The 16,990-nt window shown below is 44.2% G+C and overlaps 1 protein-coding gene across 4 annotated transcripts in view; it reads left to right on the plus strand.

The window, feature by feature from the left end:
- inpp5l (inositol polyphosphate-5-phosphatase L) overlaps nt 1-16,990 on the plus strand; it is a 50,218-nt gene that overhangs the window by 15,012 nt on the left and 18,216 nt on the right. For all 4 annotated transcript variants that reach the window (XR_013817367.1, XR_013817368.1, XM_079827962.1 and 1 more), the window contains exons 2-5: nt 2,618-2,659; nt 3,494-3,594; nt 3,888-3,975; nt 10,791-10,854. Coding sequence is in view for 2 of the 4 variants with exons in the window: in XM_079827962.1 (XP_079684088.1) it covers nt 2,618-2,659; nt 3,494-3,594; nt 3,888-3,975; nt 10,791-10,854 (295 nt within the window). In the remaining 2 variants the exon portion in view is untranslated. The remainder of the gene's footprint in view (nt 1-2,617; nt 2,660-3,493; nt 3,595-3,887; nt 3,976-10,790; nt 10,855-16,990) is intronic.

Consider the following 16,990-nt stretch of genomic DNA (forward strand, 5'->3'; position numbering starts at 1 on the left):
CGTCTGAAAATAAAACATCAAGGAAATTGGCAGCTCATGCTGTCAAACCGGCTAAGGTAGTGCAACCTTATGATAGATGTTCTTAATTCTCTACATTTTGTATATAAGGGGGTAGAATCTGTAGCTCAGTACTCATCACTCATGAGTACTTTTTTAAATAAGCTACTCTTTTACTCAAGTAGTTTTTTGGAAAGTAATGGTACTTTTACTATTTTTATTTTTAGTATATTTTTTCAGTTCTCTTTTCACATTGTGCCTGAGTATACTAATCATTTGAATAGTTAGTAGTCATTATTTAAGACCTTCACAGAATCTGCAGTTTCAGGCAGAATTGGGCTGCTATTCAATCACAAAACAGGTTGTTGCAGCCATAGTTCTCAATAAGACAGGCAGGCAGTGGCAACACACACACTACATAAACAACACCCGACAAACAGGGAATGAAACAGAAGAACATATATCTGGTGCTGGGGTGATGAGGTGATAGAAGAAAGCTAGTGGTGATTGAAGAATGCATGCAGGTGGTGGACCAGGAAGGATTATGAGTAATGTAGTCCTGAAGGTGACAGATGATCTTGACAATTAATTTTCACATACTGTACATTATTGCAGTACCTCTATTGCCAGTCTGTCTGAAACGCTCTAATTTCTGCAAAGCCCCTCTTCCGAAAAGCCCAAAGAGCTTTTTTTTTGGGCTTAATTGCGAATTTCCGTTTCCAAGGCTTCTAAAGCAATTGTTATCCGTCTGTATTACCACATTAGTTTGAGCCTGAGTTAGATTCTGAAAATGCAGATGATAAAGCAGTTCGGAATCAATTTTGCAGGCACAACTTGAGCCAAATGTTTTACAGTGGTGTTTTTATCCTGTAACTCTTACCTTTCAGATACGTTATGTGTTATAACAACGGTTTAATTTTTCATCTTCACTGAAACAACTTAATGTCCTGAAGTGACAACATAAATTACAGTTTAAAAGACATACTGAAGTGTATATTTCTAGTTTATTTAAGTGTGTAAAGCCTGTGTTGTATTCTCCCAGCTTCAGGAAGCTGTCCTCCATAAAATGCGCTGTTCACAAGCTAACCTTTGGGATGTACAGCTCAGGAACAGCATTAAAATACATTTGAACTACAGATTCCTAATTTTTTCAATTTTCAGATGGCTAAACAAAGGGGTTTTGCTTTTGCATCGAAACTCACAGCATCTCCACGACATGAAGACAACATTACAATTCACTGAAGGCTTTGTGTATGCCTTTGAATGGGCATTCTGCTAATATTTCACATAGACGTTTGCAGAAGAATATCTGGACTTCAATCGAGGCATTATAGGCCGGTCTTGATCAGTGTCCTCTGTTAGATAGAATAAATCCTTTTGTGAGAGACTATAAGCTTTATAACTTTGCAGATATTATACATGCACAAACAGAGACATTATGCACATAAGGTAAAGTAAAACATTAAAAAAAAGTTAATAAGAGTGCAGTGCACTTTCACTTTAACTGTAGTGTGTTATTTATCATTACATTTATTATCTTATTAAGTCAAAAAAGAAAGTTCAGCTAATTGCATTTATTATCAGTGTAAACTATAATACATTTTCACTTAATCACAGTTAACATGCAGTTAAGTGTCCAAAAACATACATTCCCAGTTTCTTAAAAGTATGTTTAAGTGTACTTCTAAATAAGCTAAAGTCCCAAAAAGTCGGCATGTTCCTTTAACATTCAAAAACCGGTAGTGTTGCTGTTAGCAGTTTGCAGTGCTCTTCAGAAACACCCTCCACCTTCCCCAGCTCCACCTGTATAGATTTGGTACGGGGGTTATTTCATGTAGTATATTACATGTGCATGTATTGGCAGTAGCAAGTCTCTGTACTTGCTCTTAACTTAACCAAACGCACACACTCACTGTAAATGGCTTAAATTATTCATGCAGTTTTTTTAATGTTAATGTTTTTCTTTGTTCAAAATCTTTGTGTTTCCTTTCTAACACATAATAGCTTCATTCTTCAAGTGTTAGGATGGAGTTAGACATATGTTCTGTCAACAGCATATGCTGCATATACAATCATCTTTTCTTTGTAATATTTTCTTTGTTATTTTATGGATTTATTCTTGTCCAGTTTGGTTAAGGGGTAAGAGTAACTCTATAATCTAATGGGAGGGATAACACTGTACTTTCACCCCATGGATAGGTGACAGCATTCAGATTCTTCATGATATATATATCACTATACAGCTGTTTTATTGTTTTATTATCAATTGAAATTCAGCTGTGAAATACAAAGCAAATGTGCAAAGTGCATAACACACCTCAAGTCTATCTGTCTGTCTGTTTGAGAGCTAAAATAGCACTTATGTTTACTGGACATAATCAATCACAATGCCTCTACATGGTTTGATTAAGACCTTCAGTGGCAGAAATGCCTGCAATGACAATCAAATCACTCAAACTTGATATCTCAGCTGTTTGAATGCTCTGAATTGAAAGGATATCCATTCCCCAGTAAATGTAATCCACAATGCAGTTCAAAGCTTAAAGCAGAGGTTATTATCTGACCATGTTATTAGTATTATAAAAGTGCCCTAACAGGGAAATCTGGTTCTTTTCCTCAGGTGGGTGAGATTGAAGGAGACTGGCTGCGAGAGTTCTTCACAGTGAGTTTGATGCCTTTCACGTGTCTCTCATTCATACGCTCACATCTGATGCTACTCAATGTAGCATAGTGAAAAAACTAAACAACACAAGCCTTGTTTTTTTTTTTTTTTTTTTTTACATGCTCTTTACTGTTCCAATAGTCACATGGACATTTCTTTGTCAGAGCTCTCCATCTGTTCAAACTTGATATAAACACACATACACACCTTTGCAGAGTGAACTTTACTCTGTTAAACAGTCACTGTAAACCTAAAGGTGTTTGCCTCATTTATACAACCTGTCTTTGGTACACCATAAAATCATGTTATGTTATCTGCTGTTGTCACGTTGTGAGCAAAAGGAAGTTGAATCACAGATTTTATGATTTTCCTGCTTGAAATCTAATGCATACAAAATCTGTTACCTTATATTTGAATTGTCTTTGGTCGTCTTTTTGCCTGGTAACATTATTTGGGCAACTTAATGATCAAAGATAGCAATAATTTGTTTTGGAAGTTACATTTAAAATTACACTTGGCTCAATATATTTTTCTATAACAATTTACAAAAATAATCCATGTTGAAATGTGCCACACAAACTATTAATGTCAGAACAATGTTGACTTTCCCCAAATCATACTCTCTCATGTTATTCCTTCTTGGGTTAGAAGCTATTATATCTATTCTACATCTACGTGACTGGAGAAGTTACAGTACATTAGCTACTTTTATTTGAAAAAAAAAAAGTTATATTATTCTCGTGATTTGATCAATTGAATTAATTCAGTAATGCAACGGCTGATAAACACACTAGTGAATGAATTGTATGTCTAATGTAAATCTTATCATCTTAGGCAGTCCAAATGTACAAGCCACGCTTCATCGCCCTGCACTTTCAGGAAGTTGGTGGAAAGGACTATATGTTGAACATGGGCCATGCAGAGAACTTTTTCTGGTGAGGATATGGCAAATTGTGTGCTACTACCTCACCTTATTAAAAAGTACTGTGGCAGTACTATGGTATAATGTCAGTGTCAGATAGTACCAGACCACTGATTACTGTGTTTATATACCGTTGTATTTACATGGTACTCTGATGTATTGTTGCATATCCAGAAATATCCAAATAATGTGATAGCATTATTTTTCAGTGCTTTTTGGGTGATGTGACAGCAATTTATTCAACAGATTGTTACCAATGTGCAATATATATGCAAGAATTATATTGTTTTTTACTTCTGATTATAGGACCATTGAGTCAAGTTCTGAGATGGCAGACTTTGACAGAGTCTGTGTCTATGTAGACAGTCATTTCAAGGCTGTGGACAGTTTCACGGTGAGTGATACACTTGTTGCAATATCTGACATTTTCACTTGTTTCCTTGGTGATTTAGTTCAAGGGAAACAAGTTCCTGTCATGCAATTACTTGATGTGGTGTCTCTTGCAACATCAGTGCTGTGGTTGGTTAGGATGTCCACTAGATGGAGCTCTACAACCATTTTAAGATTAGTCTTCCAATACTGACCTTACTCACCTTCCTGTTTGTTCTAGTACTATTCTTATCTATACTAACTGCAGTGCTTTAAAGTTAAAGTGACAGACCACTTAAAATATAAATTCCGTCATCATTTATTCGTGCCATTATAACCTAATGCATATGCAAACAAATAATGGCCACTATTTTCCATATAATGAAAGTGAATGAGGACAGGAGATTTCAAGGTGCAAAAGGGGGAAAAAGCACAATAATAGTAGACTATCCACCTTTAATGTAACATTGAACATCATTTGCTTCCGGTTATTTTGGCTGTACAAAAACAGTCCATTATGCTGCTGGATATTGCAAAATGGTATTTATCATATAATTTTAATTTATTATAGCATCACATAACCACGCTGGTTTGTAGTGCAAATAGTTTTACTGTTTACTGCAATTTGTTTTTCTTCTAGGTATTTATCTACAGTCGCTAATGAATTTGGAGTCTTGCACATTCACAGAAAATAGCTTACTTTGCAATACATTGCAAAATAAGGTGGATGTAACTTATGAACTATATTCGAAAGTATTCTGAAGACATCCAATATTTTTTTGTGAGGAACAGACAGAAATTGTATTATGTTTTTAACTGATAATTGTTCCCCACAGTAAGCTGCTGCGACCAGATCTTTGTGTTAGTGAATTGAACTCAAGAACATGATCAGTCCGATTTTTGGATAGAACATACAGTGGGAGACTGTATTAATATAGAAAATTACAAAGACCTCTTAAAGGGTTAGTTCACCCAAAAATGAAAATTCTGTCATTAATTACTTACCCTCATGTCGTTCGACACCCGTCAGACCTCCGTTCATCTTCGGAACAGAAATGAAGATATTTTAGTTGAAATCTGATGGCTCTGAAAGGCCTCCATTGGCACAATGGCACGGTTCACTCTCAAGACCCATAAAAGGTACTAAAGACGTCGTTACAAAGTCCATCTCACTACAGTGGTTCTAAAATAACTTTATAAATCGGCAAGAATAGTTTTTGTACGCAAAAAAACCCTAAATAACGACTTACATAGTGATCACGATTTCAAAACACGGCATCATGAAGCTTCGAAGCGTTATGAATCAGCGAGTCGAATCAGCAGTTTGAATCGCCAAATTTCAGCAGTTTGGCGGTTTGACACGCGATCCGAATCATCATTCGGCTCACTGATTCATAACGCTTCGAGTCATTATTTAGGGTTTTTTTGCGCACAAAAACTATTCTCGCCGATTTATAAAGTTATTTTAGAACCACTGTAGTGAGATGGACTTTGTAACGACGTCTTAAGTACCTTTTAAGGGTCTTGAGAGTGAACCGTGCCATTGTGCCAATGGAGGCCTTTCAGAGCCATCAGATTTCAACTAAAATATCTTCATTTCTGTTCCGAAGATGAACGGAGGTCTTACGGGTGTCGAACGACATGAGGGTAAGTAATTAATGACAGAATTTTCATTTTTGGGTGAACTAACCCTTTAAAGTGTTAGTTTCCCCAAAAATGAAAATTCTGTCATGAATTACTCACCCTCATGTTGTTCCAAAACCATAAGACCATCGTTCATCTTCGGATCACAAATTAAGATATTTCTGATGAAATCCGAGAGCTCTCCGACCCGTCACATGTGAGTCCAGTGGTGGTTCAACCTTAATGTTATGAAGCGACGAGAATTCTTGTTGTGCACAAAAAACAAACAAAAATAACAACTTTATTCAACAATCTCTTCACATCTTTGTCAGTCTCCTACGTTGTTGACGTAGTAAATACAGTGCAACGTTTCCAAGATACGTCAGAGCTACACCAGAACGCCGGCTTACCATTGCCCGAAGCTGTTCTTGTGAACACCACGACGCATGCGTGTGATGCTGACGCTGGACCTTGCCAACGTAAACTGCATAGGAGACTGACACAGACGAGAAGAAATTGTTGAATAAAGTCGTTATTTTAGTTTGTTTTTTTGCGCAAAAAGTATTCTCGCTCGCGCTTCATAAAATTAAGGTTGAACCACTGGAGTCACATGGACTATTTTAATAATGTCTTTCCTACCTTTCTGGGCCTTGAAAGTGGTAATTAAATTGCTGTCAATGGGGGTTCAGAGTGCTCTCGGATTTCATAAAAAATATCTTTATTTGTGTTCTGAAGATGAATGAACGTCTTACCGGTTTGGAACGACACATGGGTGAGTAATTAATGACAGAATTAAAATTTTTGGGTGAACTAACCCTTTAAGTAAATTATTGCTCAGCTGTCTAACAACAGTGATGGACCAAAGACAGAGCCCAGAGGCACCCCTTTCATTACTCAAAGTAACTTCTGTGAAAAGAGAGAAGTTGCTGGTGTTTGGCAGGGTATTAACCCTCAGCCCACCCAGGTGAGAGGTGCTGTCTGTGTGTTTGTGCACAATGTGTTTGGTCTGTACCTTGATGGACTGGGTTAATGTGCGGGAGTGGCCAGGCAGCAGACCGAGTCAATACGTTTAACTCCAGATTAAAACTATTGATTAGGCCCCTCTCATCTGAACATGATAAATAAACTGAAGGTGTACGTGTGTGAGTGAGTGAGTGAGTGAGTGAGTGAGTGAGTGAGTGAGTGAGTGAGTGAGTGAGTGAGTGAGTGAGTGAGTGTGTATTTGTTTTGTTGATGCAAGAGGGTTAGTGAGTTTTTCTCTATGTAGACCCTTTGCCACACCTGCTTCAGTTTTTGTTCCCAATTATAAATGTATGTCAAATATAAAAATGTCATAGATGCAGACAAATCATCTTTGTCAAAAGAAAAAAAACGAAACCCCCAGACCCACATACACACACACTTAAAGAGAGATCAGCACACTTGCAGCTTTACACCGATCTTCATCAATCAGGCCAGTGCAGCGTTTAATAAAAATGTATTGACTTAAAAGTGATTTTTTTATCTAAACACCATTTGTACGATGTGTGCCAGACGCTCTCTGCATTTACACACACACTCTCTTTCCAGTCAAGCGATGATTCACAACCCTCAGAAAACTAATTACAAATCAATACAGATGATGTGAGACAAATGAGAATGAAGGTGGGTGTTAACACAGCCTGTGTATGTGAGAGAGTGTGTGTGAGAGTTCATGCACTGCAATGAGGACCTTCATTATAAAAAGCTGCAAAATTTTTAGCAAGATTTGATTATTTTATACCATCACACAGTTATTTGTTTGTCAAACAGACCCATCTTTTCCATGCCTCAATGGTATTTCAAATACAGTCGATCCTTGTCAACAGTATGTAATGATACTTTACAGCAATATATTGGCTTTTAGTTCTTTAGCTTTTAAAGTGTTAAAAGCACAATATGTAAAATTCTTGGATTAAAAAATCCAACAACCACTAGAACAATGGGTAACACTTTATTTTACAGTGTCCTTATTATATATATTACATGTACTTACCATAGTAATAACAGTAAATTATGCATGATTACATGCAACTAACCCTAAACCAAACCATAATCCTACCATAACTCTATAGTAAGTACATGTAGTTAATTAATATTACTCAGTACTTCAATATATAATTACACTGTAACAACGACACCTTAAAATAAAGTGTAACCAAACAATGTTATATATTTTGTTGACTTGTGCACTTACATTATCCGAAATGTTTCCAAGAATCGTTAAATCCAGGGAAATAAGCAATTTTAACCAGTACATGAACCGTGTCAATGTGTCGCCTATCAATGACATCACCCGTGTTACCCTCGATTTTATTTTGTAGAAACCATGGAAACACCAAAGACGCTTTAATATATTATGTGTTTTATTAGACAGACTAGCAACTGTTTGGATACATTCATCAACAGAAAACGAATCATCATTATATAGCTCAACACATTTAGTGTTACTGTTTAAATCTTGTTTTCTTGATTTAGTACCATGTTTTACCATGCCTAATAATATCGATCTAGCTTACTACAGTGTGTGTCTCATAGTAGCCGCTGAATGAAAGCACAGAGTAGCATTATAACATAACTTTGAACACACTCAAATGTATCTAATATGATAAAACAGCGCACTGTTACTCCACATACGCATGACTGGAAAAAGCAGAAGCGGTCATCTGCGGCACAATAAAGGCGAAATCAACGTGTCATCAAGCTACGCCTTTGTTTTGAGTAGGCTCTAGCGGCAAAAATTTTAATACTGTGGCTTTAAAGAATTGAAATCTGGAAGTATGTAATTTGAAGTCTGTTGTCTTTGCGCATGGCTAACAATACTCTACTGATCAAATGTTTTGGGTTGGTAAGATTTGTTATGTTTTCGAAAGAAGTCTCTTATGCTCACCAAGGCTACATTAATTTGCTCAAAATACAGTAAAAACAGTAATATTGTGAAAAATAGATAGGATTCTTTTAATAGAAAGTAAAAAAAGAACTGCATTTGTTTGAAATCTTTTGTAACATTATAAATGTATTTACTGTCAATTTTGATCAATTTAATGCATCCTTGCTGAATATAAGTATTAAATTCTTTAAAAAAAATAGAAAGGAAAAAAATATATATACAGTGCATCTGGAGAGTATTCATAGTGCTTCACTTTTTCCACATTTTGTTATGATACAGCCTTATTCAAAAATGTATATGTAAATATTATTTTCCTTAATTCTACAAGCAATACCCTATAATGACAAAGTGGAAGAAGTTTGTTTGAAATCTTTGCAATTTAAAAAAAAAATTAAAATGAATCACAGACACACGTATTCACAGCCTTTGCTCAATCCTTTGTTGAAACACCTTTGGCACCAATTACAGCCTCAAGTCTTTTTGAGTATGATGCTACAAGCTTGGCACACCTATTTTTGGGCAGTTTCTCCCATTCTACTTTGCAGGACCTCTCAAGCTCCATCAGGTTGAATGGGAGCGTCGGTGCACAGCCATTTTCAGATCTCTCCAGAGATGTTCAATCGGGTTCAAGTCTGGGCTCTGGCTGGGCCACGCAAGGACATTCACAGAGTTGCCCTGTAGCCACTCCTTTGTTATCTTGGCTGTGTGCTTAGGGTCGTTGTCCTGTTGGAATATGAACCTTCGCCCCAGTCTGAGGTCCAGAGCGCTCTGGAGGAGGTTTTCATCAAGGATGTCTCTGTACATTCATTTTTCCTCGATCCTGACTAGTCTCCCAGTTCTTCCCGCTGAAAAATATCCCCACAGCATTATGCTGCCACTACCATGCTTCACTGTAGGGATGGTATTGGCCAGGTGATGAGCGGTGCCTGGTTTCCTCCAGACACGACGCTTGCCATTTAGGCCAAAGAGTTTAATCTTTGTTTCATCAGACCAGAGAATTTTGTTCCTCATGGTCAGAGTCAGGTGCCTTTTGGCAAACTCCAGGTGGGCTGTCATGTGCCGTCTGGCCACTCTACCATACAGGACTGATTGGTGGAGTGCTGAAGAGATGGCTGTGAATACTTTCCGGATGCATTGTATATGTCTAAAACATCTATTATAATATAGCCTAATTAAAAGTATTTTAAAATTATTAATACAGTATAATTACTATACATTTTTAAACTGTAATATAAAATTCTAAACAAATAGACTCAAAAAAGGTTAATCCAGTCTGCAACATTTCCTAGTCCAATTTCCCATCTCTCTCCCCAATAATTTCTTTTCCCTGCCGGAGCTGTTGTGCTTGGGTAGCACATGTGCCTGTTGTAATGTCCAGTCTCTCAAGACTGGTCATCTAGAAAGCACTGTCATATTAAAAAAACATAATTTCTCTCACAAGATTTATTTCTTTCTCCTGGGATGGATATTTTGAAGAAAACATGACTGTGTGTGTTTACGGTGTGGCATGCTTCATGTCAAAACATCCCTCAACGGCAGGTAATTTTTCTCTGCCATCCATGGGGCTTGTGTTGGGCCAACAGCAGGGCCCTGTGTTTAATCCCTGTGTGATTGTTTTAATTTTCTGTCTGTATTGATCTCAGCGGAGCTGGATTGATGTGCGCTCACCGGAGCAAGCAGCTAGTACATTAAATTCATTCAGCGTGCTGTCAGAAAACACGGGGAGTGTGGATGTGTGAGGTTTGTCAGTGGAGTATTAAATGGGCATATCTAGGTGTTTTTTGGGTACCAAAGCTATGGGCTAACTAAGTCTATGATCGGTTAGTTTTGTTTTACAGACAGAAGGAAATCGACTATAACAGAGTCTTAAAAGTCAGGGTTTAATGATTATGATGTGAGTACATCGGAGTGAGTACAACGGAGATGGTTGTCCAGTGGGTTAAACCACTGAACTGATATGCAGAAGGTTGCTGGTTCTATCCCAGTGTGTCCTTGAGCAAGGCACTTTACTCCATGTTGCTCCAGGGGGATTGTCCCTGTAATAAGGGCACTGTAAGTCGCTTTGGATAAAAGCGTCTGCCAAATGCATAAATGTAAATGTAAATGTACATCATCAACATCATCAAAAATCAAATCTCTAAGCTGTTCAGACATTGGAGATCTCCATTAGCCCCTGCTTGTGCATGACTTTAAGCTGTCAGGTCATTCCTAGCCCAGTATCCATCCAGGATATTATTAGGGCTTCATTAGAAGATCACATGAAATCATGTATGATTGTTTGCTTGACTGATTGATTTATTTGATTTTAGGCTCTGGGAAGCATGTATTTCATCCACAAGTCACTGAAAAATATCCTACAGTATGACTTCAATGGTAAGAGCTTTATTTAGATAAATATACTATAAAGTATTTATACTACTATAAAATATTATGGTTGAATTTCATGAAACCTGTCAAGAACTCCCGAAGAAATCCCGATCACCATGTTGGGGCTGATTTTACGATAATAACTAGTTGATTTTGCATCGTCTTGCTCATTACATGGCTCTTTAGCAAATTAATCAATAAATGGACATTAAATATTTGAGTAAAAATATTTTAGCAGTTATGGAGTGGTTAGTTGGTCATACATTGTTATCTGTGGATGAGCTGTGATTTATTCAGAAATATTTGAACGCTGAATGCCATGCATTAACAGAATTCGGTATTCAAGATTTTGGCATCGTCACAGTATTTTCATGACAATTAAGTACATCAAAATATTTAAAGAGTAGTACTTTAATAGAGAGAAAAATATGGTGTAACATAAAGATACATTTTTTTTCTAAATTGTATCTATATAGTATTTATTAGTGCTGTCAAATGATTAATCGCGATTAATCGTATCTAAAATAAAAGTTTGTTTTCATAATATGTGTGTGTACTGTATAATTATTATGTATGTATAAATGTGATGCGTTTGACATTATAGTATTTATACATAATTAAAGATAACGTCTCGGTTACGGATGTAACCCTCGTTCCCTGAGGAGGGAACGGAGACGTAACGTTAGTGACTAACGAATGGGGGTTTCGCTTAGAAGCCTATCAACTTCGAGTTTTGAGAAAACGCCCAATGGCGTGCCAATGCCATGGGGCATGCGGAATTTGCATACGTAGCTCCGCCTCACTGCGTGAGTATATAAGGAAGTACGAGGCAATATCGCATTATGTTACCTGCTTGAGGAGCCAAGACTGAACTCCTGCGTTCCAGGCAACACAGCTCGATGTGGCAAGGGGACGTTACGTCTCCGTTCCCTCCTCAGGGAACGAGGGTTACATCCGTAACCGAGACGTTCCCTTTCGTTCAGTCACTACGACGTAACGTTAGTGACTAACGAATGGGGGTCCCAATATAATCCCGCCACTCAGCTGTCTTCCAGTGCCCTGCGTAAGTGTGAGTACCCTGTCGTAAGACTAGTACGGACGAAGGACTCCCACTTAACACAGGATTACCAAGGTACACTGGGAAGCATATCCCAGTGAGGGAATGCCAAGATGCCTACCCGTGGGGAGGACTTAAGAGACACATATGACCCGGAGAGGGTTGCATATGGAAGATCTCTAGGGTACCAGCCGAAGGTGGATTTTTAACCCTAGGGGTGGCGGGGACACGCCAAGGGAAGAAACCCGCTCACTGCGGAGACTTACGGTGAAATACACATGTGGGGGTCGCCAGAGGGAACCATGCACATGGGGCACCTGGCCGGACATGAGGGTCTGGGCTCGAAAGGGCAGACTGAACTGATGTCGGTGTCGACAGTGCTGGAGGAGCTCAGGGCTCTCGGGGAACTCACCTGAGGAAATATCGCACGTATCCAGTCCGTGGAGTGGAGTGGCGAGCAAGCGAAGACACCTGAACCTGGTCCATCACCGGCCCCTCGGGGGGGCGAGTACATAGTCGGACACTGGCTCCACTCGGAGATTATAGAATCTGGCGAATGTGTTGGGTGTCGCCCAGCCTGCAGCTCTGCAGATGTCTGCTAGCGAGGCGCCATGCGCTAGAGCCCAAGAGGAGGCCACACTCCGGGTGGAGTGCTTCTTCACACCAAGGGGACATGGTCGGCCTTGCTGCTGGTAAGCCAAAGCAATGGTGTCCACAATCCAGTGAGACAGCCTTTGCTTCGAGAGAGCACTTCCCTTCCGCTCTCCACCATAACAGACAAAGAGCTGGTCTGAGGTCCTGAAACACTGCGTCATGTCTACGTAGGCGCGGAGAGCGCGTACTGGACAGAGCAATGCCAAGGCTGGGTCTGCCTCCTCCAAAGGCAGCGCTTGCAGGTTCACCACCTGGTCCTTGAACGGAGTGGTGGGAACCTTGGGCACATATCCAGGCCGGGGTCTCAGGATCACGTGAGAGTTAGCCGGCCCGAACTCCAGGCACGCTTCGTCAACCGAAAATGCCTGCAGGTCCCCGACCCTCTTAACGGAGGCCAATGCGGTCAGCAGAGCTGTCTTCATGGACAGAAACTTAATATCAACCGACCGCAAAGGCTCAAAGGGAGGTCTCTGCAGAGCAGTTAACACTACTGCGAGGTCCCAAGAGGGTACGAGAGGAGAGCGAGGAGGATTCAGTCTCCTGGCTCCCCTAAGGAACCTGATGACCAGGTCGTGCTGACTTACTTTTTTGTTCTCCAAGAGATCATGGTGGGCAGATATTGCAGCCACATAAACTTTGAGGGTGGAGGGAGACAGCCTTCGCTCCAGCCCCTCTTGGAGAAACTCAAGCACGGACCCGATCGGGCATTTCCAGGGGTCTTCTTGGCGGGAAGAGCACCAGGTGACGAAGAGGTTCTACTTCAACGCATAGGCATGCCGAGTGGACTCTGCCCTAGCGGAAGTGATGGTGGCGACCACAGTAGGTGGTAGGCCACTCAAACCTGCCGCGTCCCGTCTAGGAGCCACACGTGGAGGTTCCAGAGGTCGGGACGCGGGTGCCAATGGGTGCCCCGTCTCTGAGTAAGGAGGTCCGGTCTCAGAGGAATAGGCCAGGGAGGGGCTGTCGCAAGGAGTATGAGTTCGGGGAACCAAGTCCGGCCGTGCCAGTACGGGGCGACCAAAAGGACCTGCTCCTTGTCCTCCCTGATCTTGCACAGGAGCTGTGCGAGTAGGCTCACTGGGGGGAACGCATATTTGCGAAGGACCCGCGGCCAGCTGTGCGCCAGTGCATCCGTGCCGAGCGTGCCCTCGGTCAGGGAATAATACAGGCTGCAGTGGGAAGAGTCGTGGGAGGCAAACAGATCTACCTGTGCGTCGCCGAACTGTTCCCAAATCAGCTGAACCGTCCGGGGATGGAGTCTCCATTCTCCCGGGAGAGGCTGAACCCGCGAGAGCTCGTCGGCTGCGTGGTTCAGGACTCCCGGAATATGGACAGCACGAAGGGACCTCAGGCGCTTCTGACTCCATAAAATGAGATGGCGGGCGAGTTGAGACATGCGGCGGGAGCGTAGACCGCCCTGGTTGTTGATGTACGCTACTACGGCCGTGTTGTCTGTCTGGACAAGCACATGTTGACCCTTCAGCAGCGCTCGGAAGCGGTGCAGGGCGAACCGTACTGCCAGCAACTCGAGGCAATTGACATGCAGGAGGCGCTGGGGTCCTGTCCAGGAGCCCGCGGCTGCTTGTCCATTGCACATGGCACCCCAGCCCGTGGCAGAGGCATCCGTCGATACGACAACATGCCTGGAAACTCGTACTAAGGGCACACCTGCCCGTAGAAAGCTGAGGTTCGACCACGGGGTGAGCGTCTGTAGGCAGGCCCGAGTCACTTGGACCCGGAGCGTGCCAGACTGCCATGCCCATCTCGGGACTCGATCGCGAAGCCAGTGCTGAAGCGGTCTCATATGAAGCAATCCGAGCGGCGTTACCGCGGCTGCAGATGCCATATGCCCCAGGAGCCTCTGAAATAGTTTCAGTGGAACCGCATTCTTGCTCTCGATTTGTCGGAGGCAAGTCAGCAGAGACTGCGCGCGCTCGCTCGAAAGCTGCGCGTACATGGCGACCGAGTCGATCTCCATACCGAGAAAAGAGATCCTCTGCACTGGGCAAAGTTTGCTCTTCTCCCAGTTGACCCGAAGGCCCAGACGGGTTAAGTGGTGGAGAACCAGATCTCTGTGTCCGCAAACCTGCTCTCGAGAGTGGCCTAGTATGAGCCAGTCGTCGAGGTAGTTCAGGATGCGGACCCCGTGCTGCCAAAGGGGCGCAAGGGCTGCCTCGGCGATCTTCGTGAAGACGCGAGGGGACAGAGATAACCCGAATGGGAGAACTGCGTACTGGTATGCCCGCCCCTCGAAAGCAAACCGTAGGAACGGTCTGTGTCGAGGAAGGATGGAGACATGGAAGTAGGCGTCCTTCAGGTCGATCGCTGCAAACCAATCGTCCGGACGAACGCAAAAGGCGTTTCGCAGTCAACATCCTGAACGGAAGCCGGTGAAGGGATCGGTTCAAGATGCGAAGGTCCAGGATTGGCCGTAACCCACCGGTTTTCTTGGGTACAATGAAGTAGGGGCTGTAGAACCCCGACCTCATTTCGGCTGGAGGGACAGGCTCGATCGCACCCTTCGCCAGTAGAGTGGCAATCTCCGCACGCATGACGGGGGCATGGGCCCCGGTCATGGTATAGCGGACTCCCCTGTAACGGGGAGGAGCCTGCGCGAACTGAATCGCGTAGCCGAGCCTGATGGTCCGGGCAACCCAGCGGGACAGCCCCGGAAGCTGAAGCCAGGCTTCCAGAGACTGCACCAACGGGGTCATACGGACGACAGACGTACCCTGGGTGGGGCAGCGAGGCAGCGTTACCGGCGCGGACAGGGGAGGCTGTTGGGCGTCCCCGGGTAGGAGCACGGTTAACGGCTGCGCCCTGACAGAGGAGACCAGGGAAGGACTCGCGTTCCACTGGGGTCTGCTCTGCCAGGGGGCTGGCGACAGAGAGGGACGAGAGTGGCGAGACCCGAGGGTGGCGCGCACTGCCGTCACCGATCTCTGGGGGCTCAGGGATGGGGTTGTCAGTTCTTTCTTTAACCACATTAGGGTGCTGCTGACCCGGGGGCCAGCAGCTGAACAAAAGATTCTCCCCCGGCCCTCCACCGGGGGAAGGAGCGGCCCTGCCGCCGTCTCCTGGAAAGAACTGCCCATCCCTGAGCCGTCCGCATCAGGAGCGCCGCTTAGCCTGGCGTTTCTTCGCGGGCTGCGGGGCTGGAGCGGACTGGGACGCCTTCCTGCGGCTGCCTCTGCGCGGCCCGGGTGGAGGCTGCTGCTTGGGTGGCGCAGAGGCGGAGGAAGCCGCGGGAGGGCGTCCTCGGCGGCGAGCAGGCTGAGGCACCTGCGCGGGCGGTGGGGTGGAGGCAGCAGCTGACCGCCGGGGCAGGATGTATTTTATAGCCTCAGTCTGCTTCTGAGCGGCCGAGAACTGTTGGGCGAAGCTCTCGACCGCTCCGCCGAATAGCCCATCCTGTGATATGGGGGCGTTGAGGAAACGTGTTCGCTCAGCGTCGCGCATATCAGACAGGGTGAGCCATAAGTGTCTCTCCTGGACCACATTTGTGGACATCACCTGACCCAGGGAGCGTGCGGTCACCTACGCAACTCATTGCTGAGTCCTGGATCAGCCCCTCTCTCGTGCATATCGCACAGCAACTTGGCTTGGTAAGCCTGAAGAGTTGCCATGGTATGCAAAGAAGCGGCGGCCTGCCCCGCAGCTCTATAGGACTTCGCCACCAGAGATGACGAAAACCTACAGGCCTTGGAGGGGTGCTTTGGGTCACCACGCCAGGACGAAGCGCTCTGTGGACACAGTTGCATCGCAACAGAACGTTCGACTGGGGGGACCCCAGTGTACCCATGAGCCGCGGCTCCATCGAGAGAGGTGAAGGCGGAAGAGGCCGCCAAACGTTCACGGGAAGACAACGGGGCCTTCCAGGAACGCGCGACCTCTTCATGCACCTCGGGGAAGAAAGGTATTGGAGGAGCGGCCGGACGGGTGTCCGGACGCGCCGCCCCCAAAAACCAATCATCCAACCGCGAACGCTCGGGCTGAGGCGGAGGGTTCCACTCCAGTCCAAGCGCTGCGGCGGCCCGAGACAGCATGGCTGTCAACTCTGGGTCCGACTCGGGCAATGCTGGCGCACCCGAAGGTGGCAGCACAGCCGAATCATCATCCTCAGATGACTCCAGCCCACCTTGTGATGCGGCGATAGACATCACTTCCTCCTCCGCCGCGCCAAACGCCACAGTCGGGACAGCAGGAGCCGGCCCCGATGTAGACGCCTGAGCGCGGACCAGGTCAAGTGCCTGAGAGGGGGGTGTGGGCCGAGGAACTAGCGTCGGAGCTTTGTTCCACACCGTCACCCTCAGATCACCCTGGTCACCAGCCAAAGTGCCGCCTCCAGAGGAGACCGCAGATTGGGGGGTGGCGGAGGGGACTCTCGTTCCGGCATCAGCACGGAATTCACAGAGTCTAGATCGAAGCACT

This window comes from Gobio gobio, assembly GCF_949357685.1.
Source record: "Gobio gobio genome assembly, chromosome: 10".
Classification (NCBI taxonomy): Eukaryota; Metazoa; Chordata; class Actinopteri; order Cypriniformes; family Gobionidae; genus Gobio; species Gobio gobio.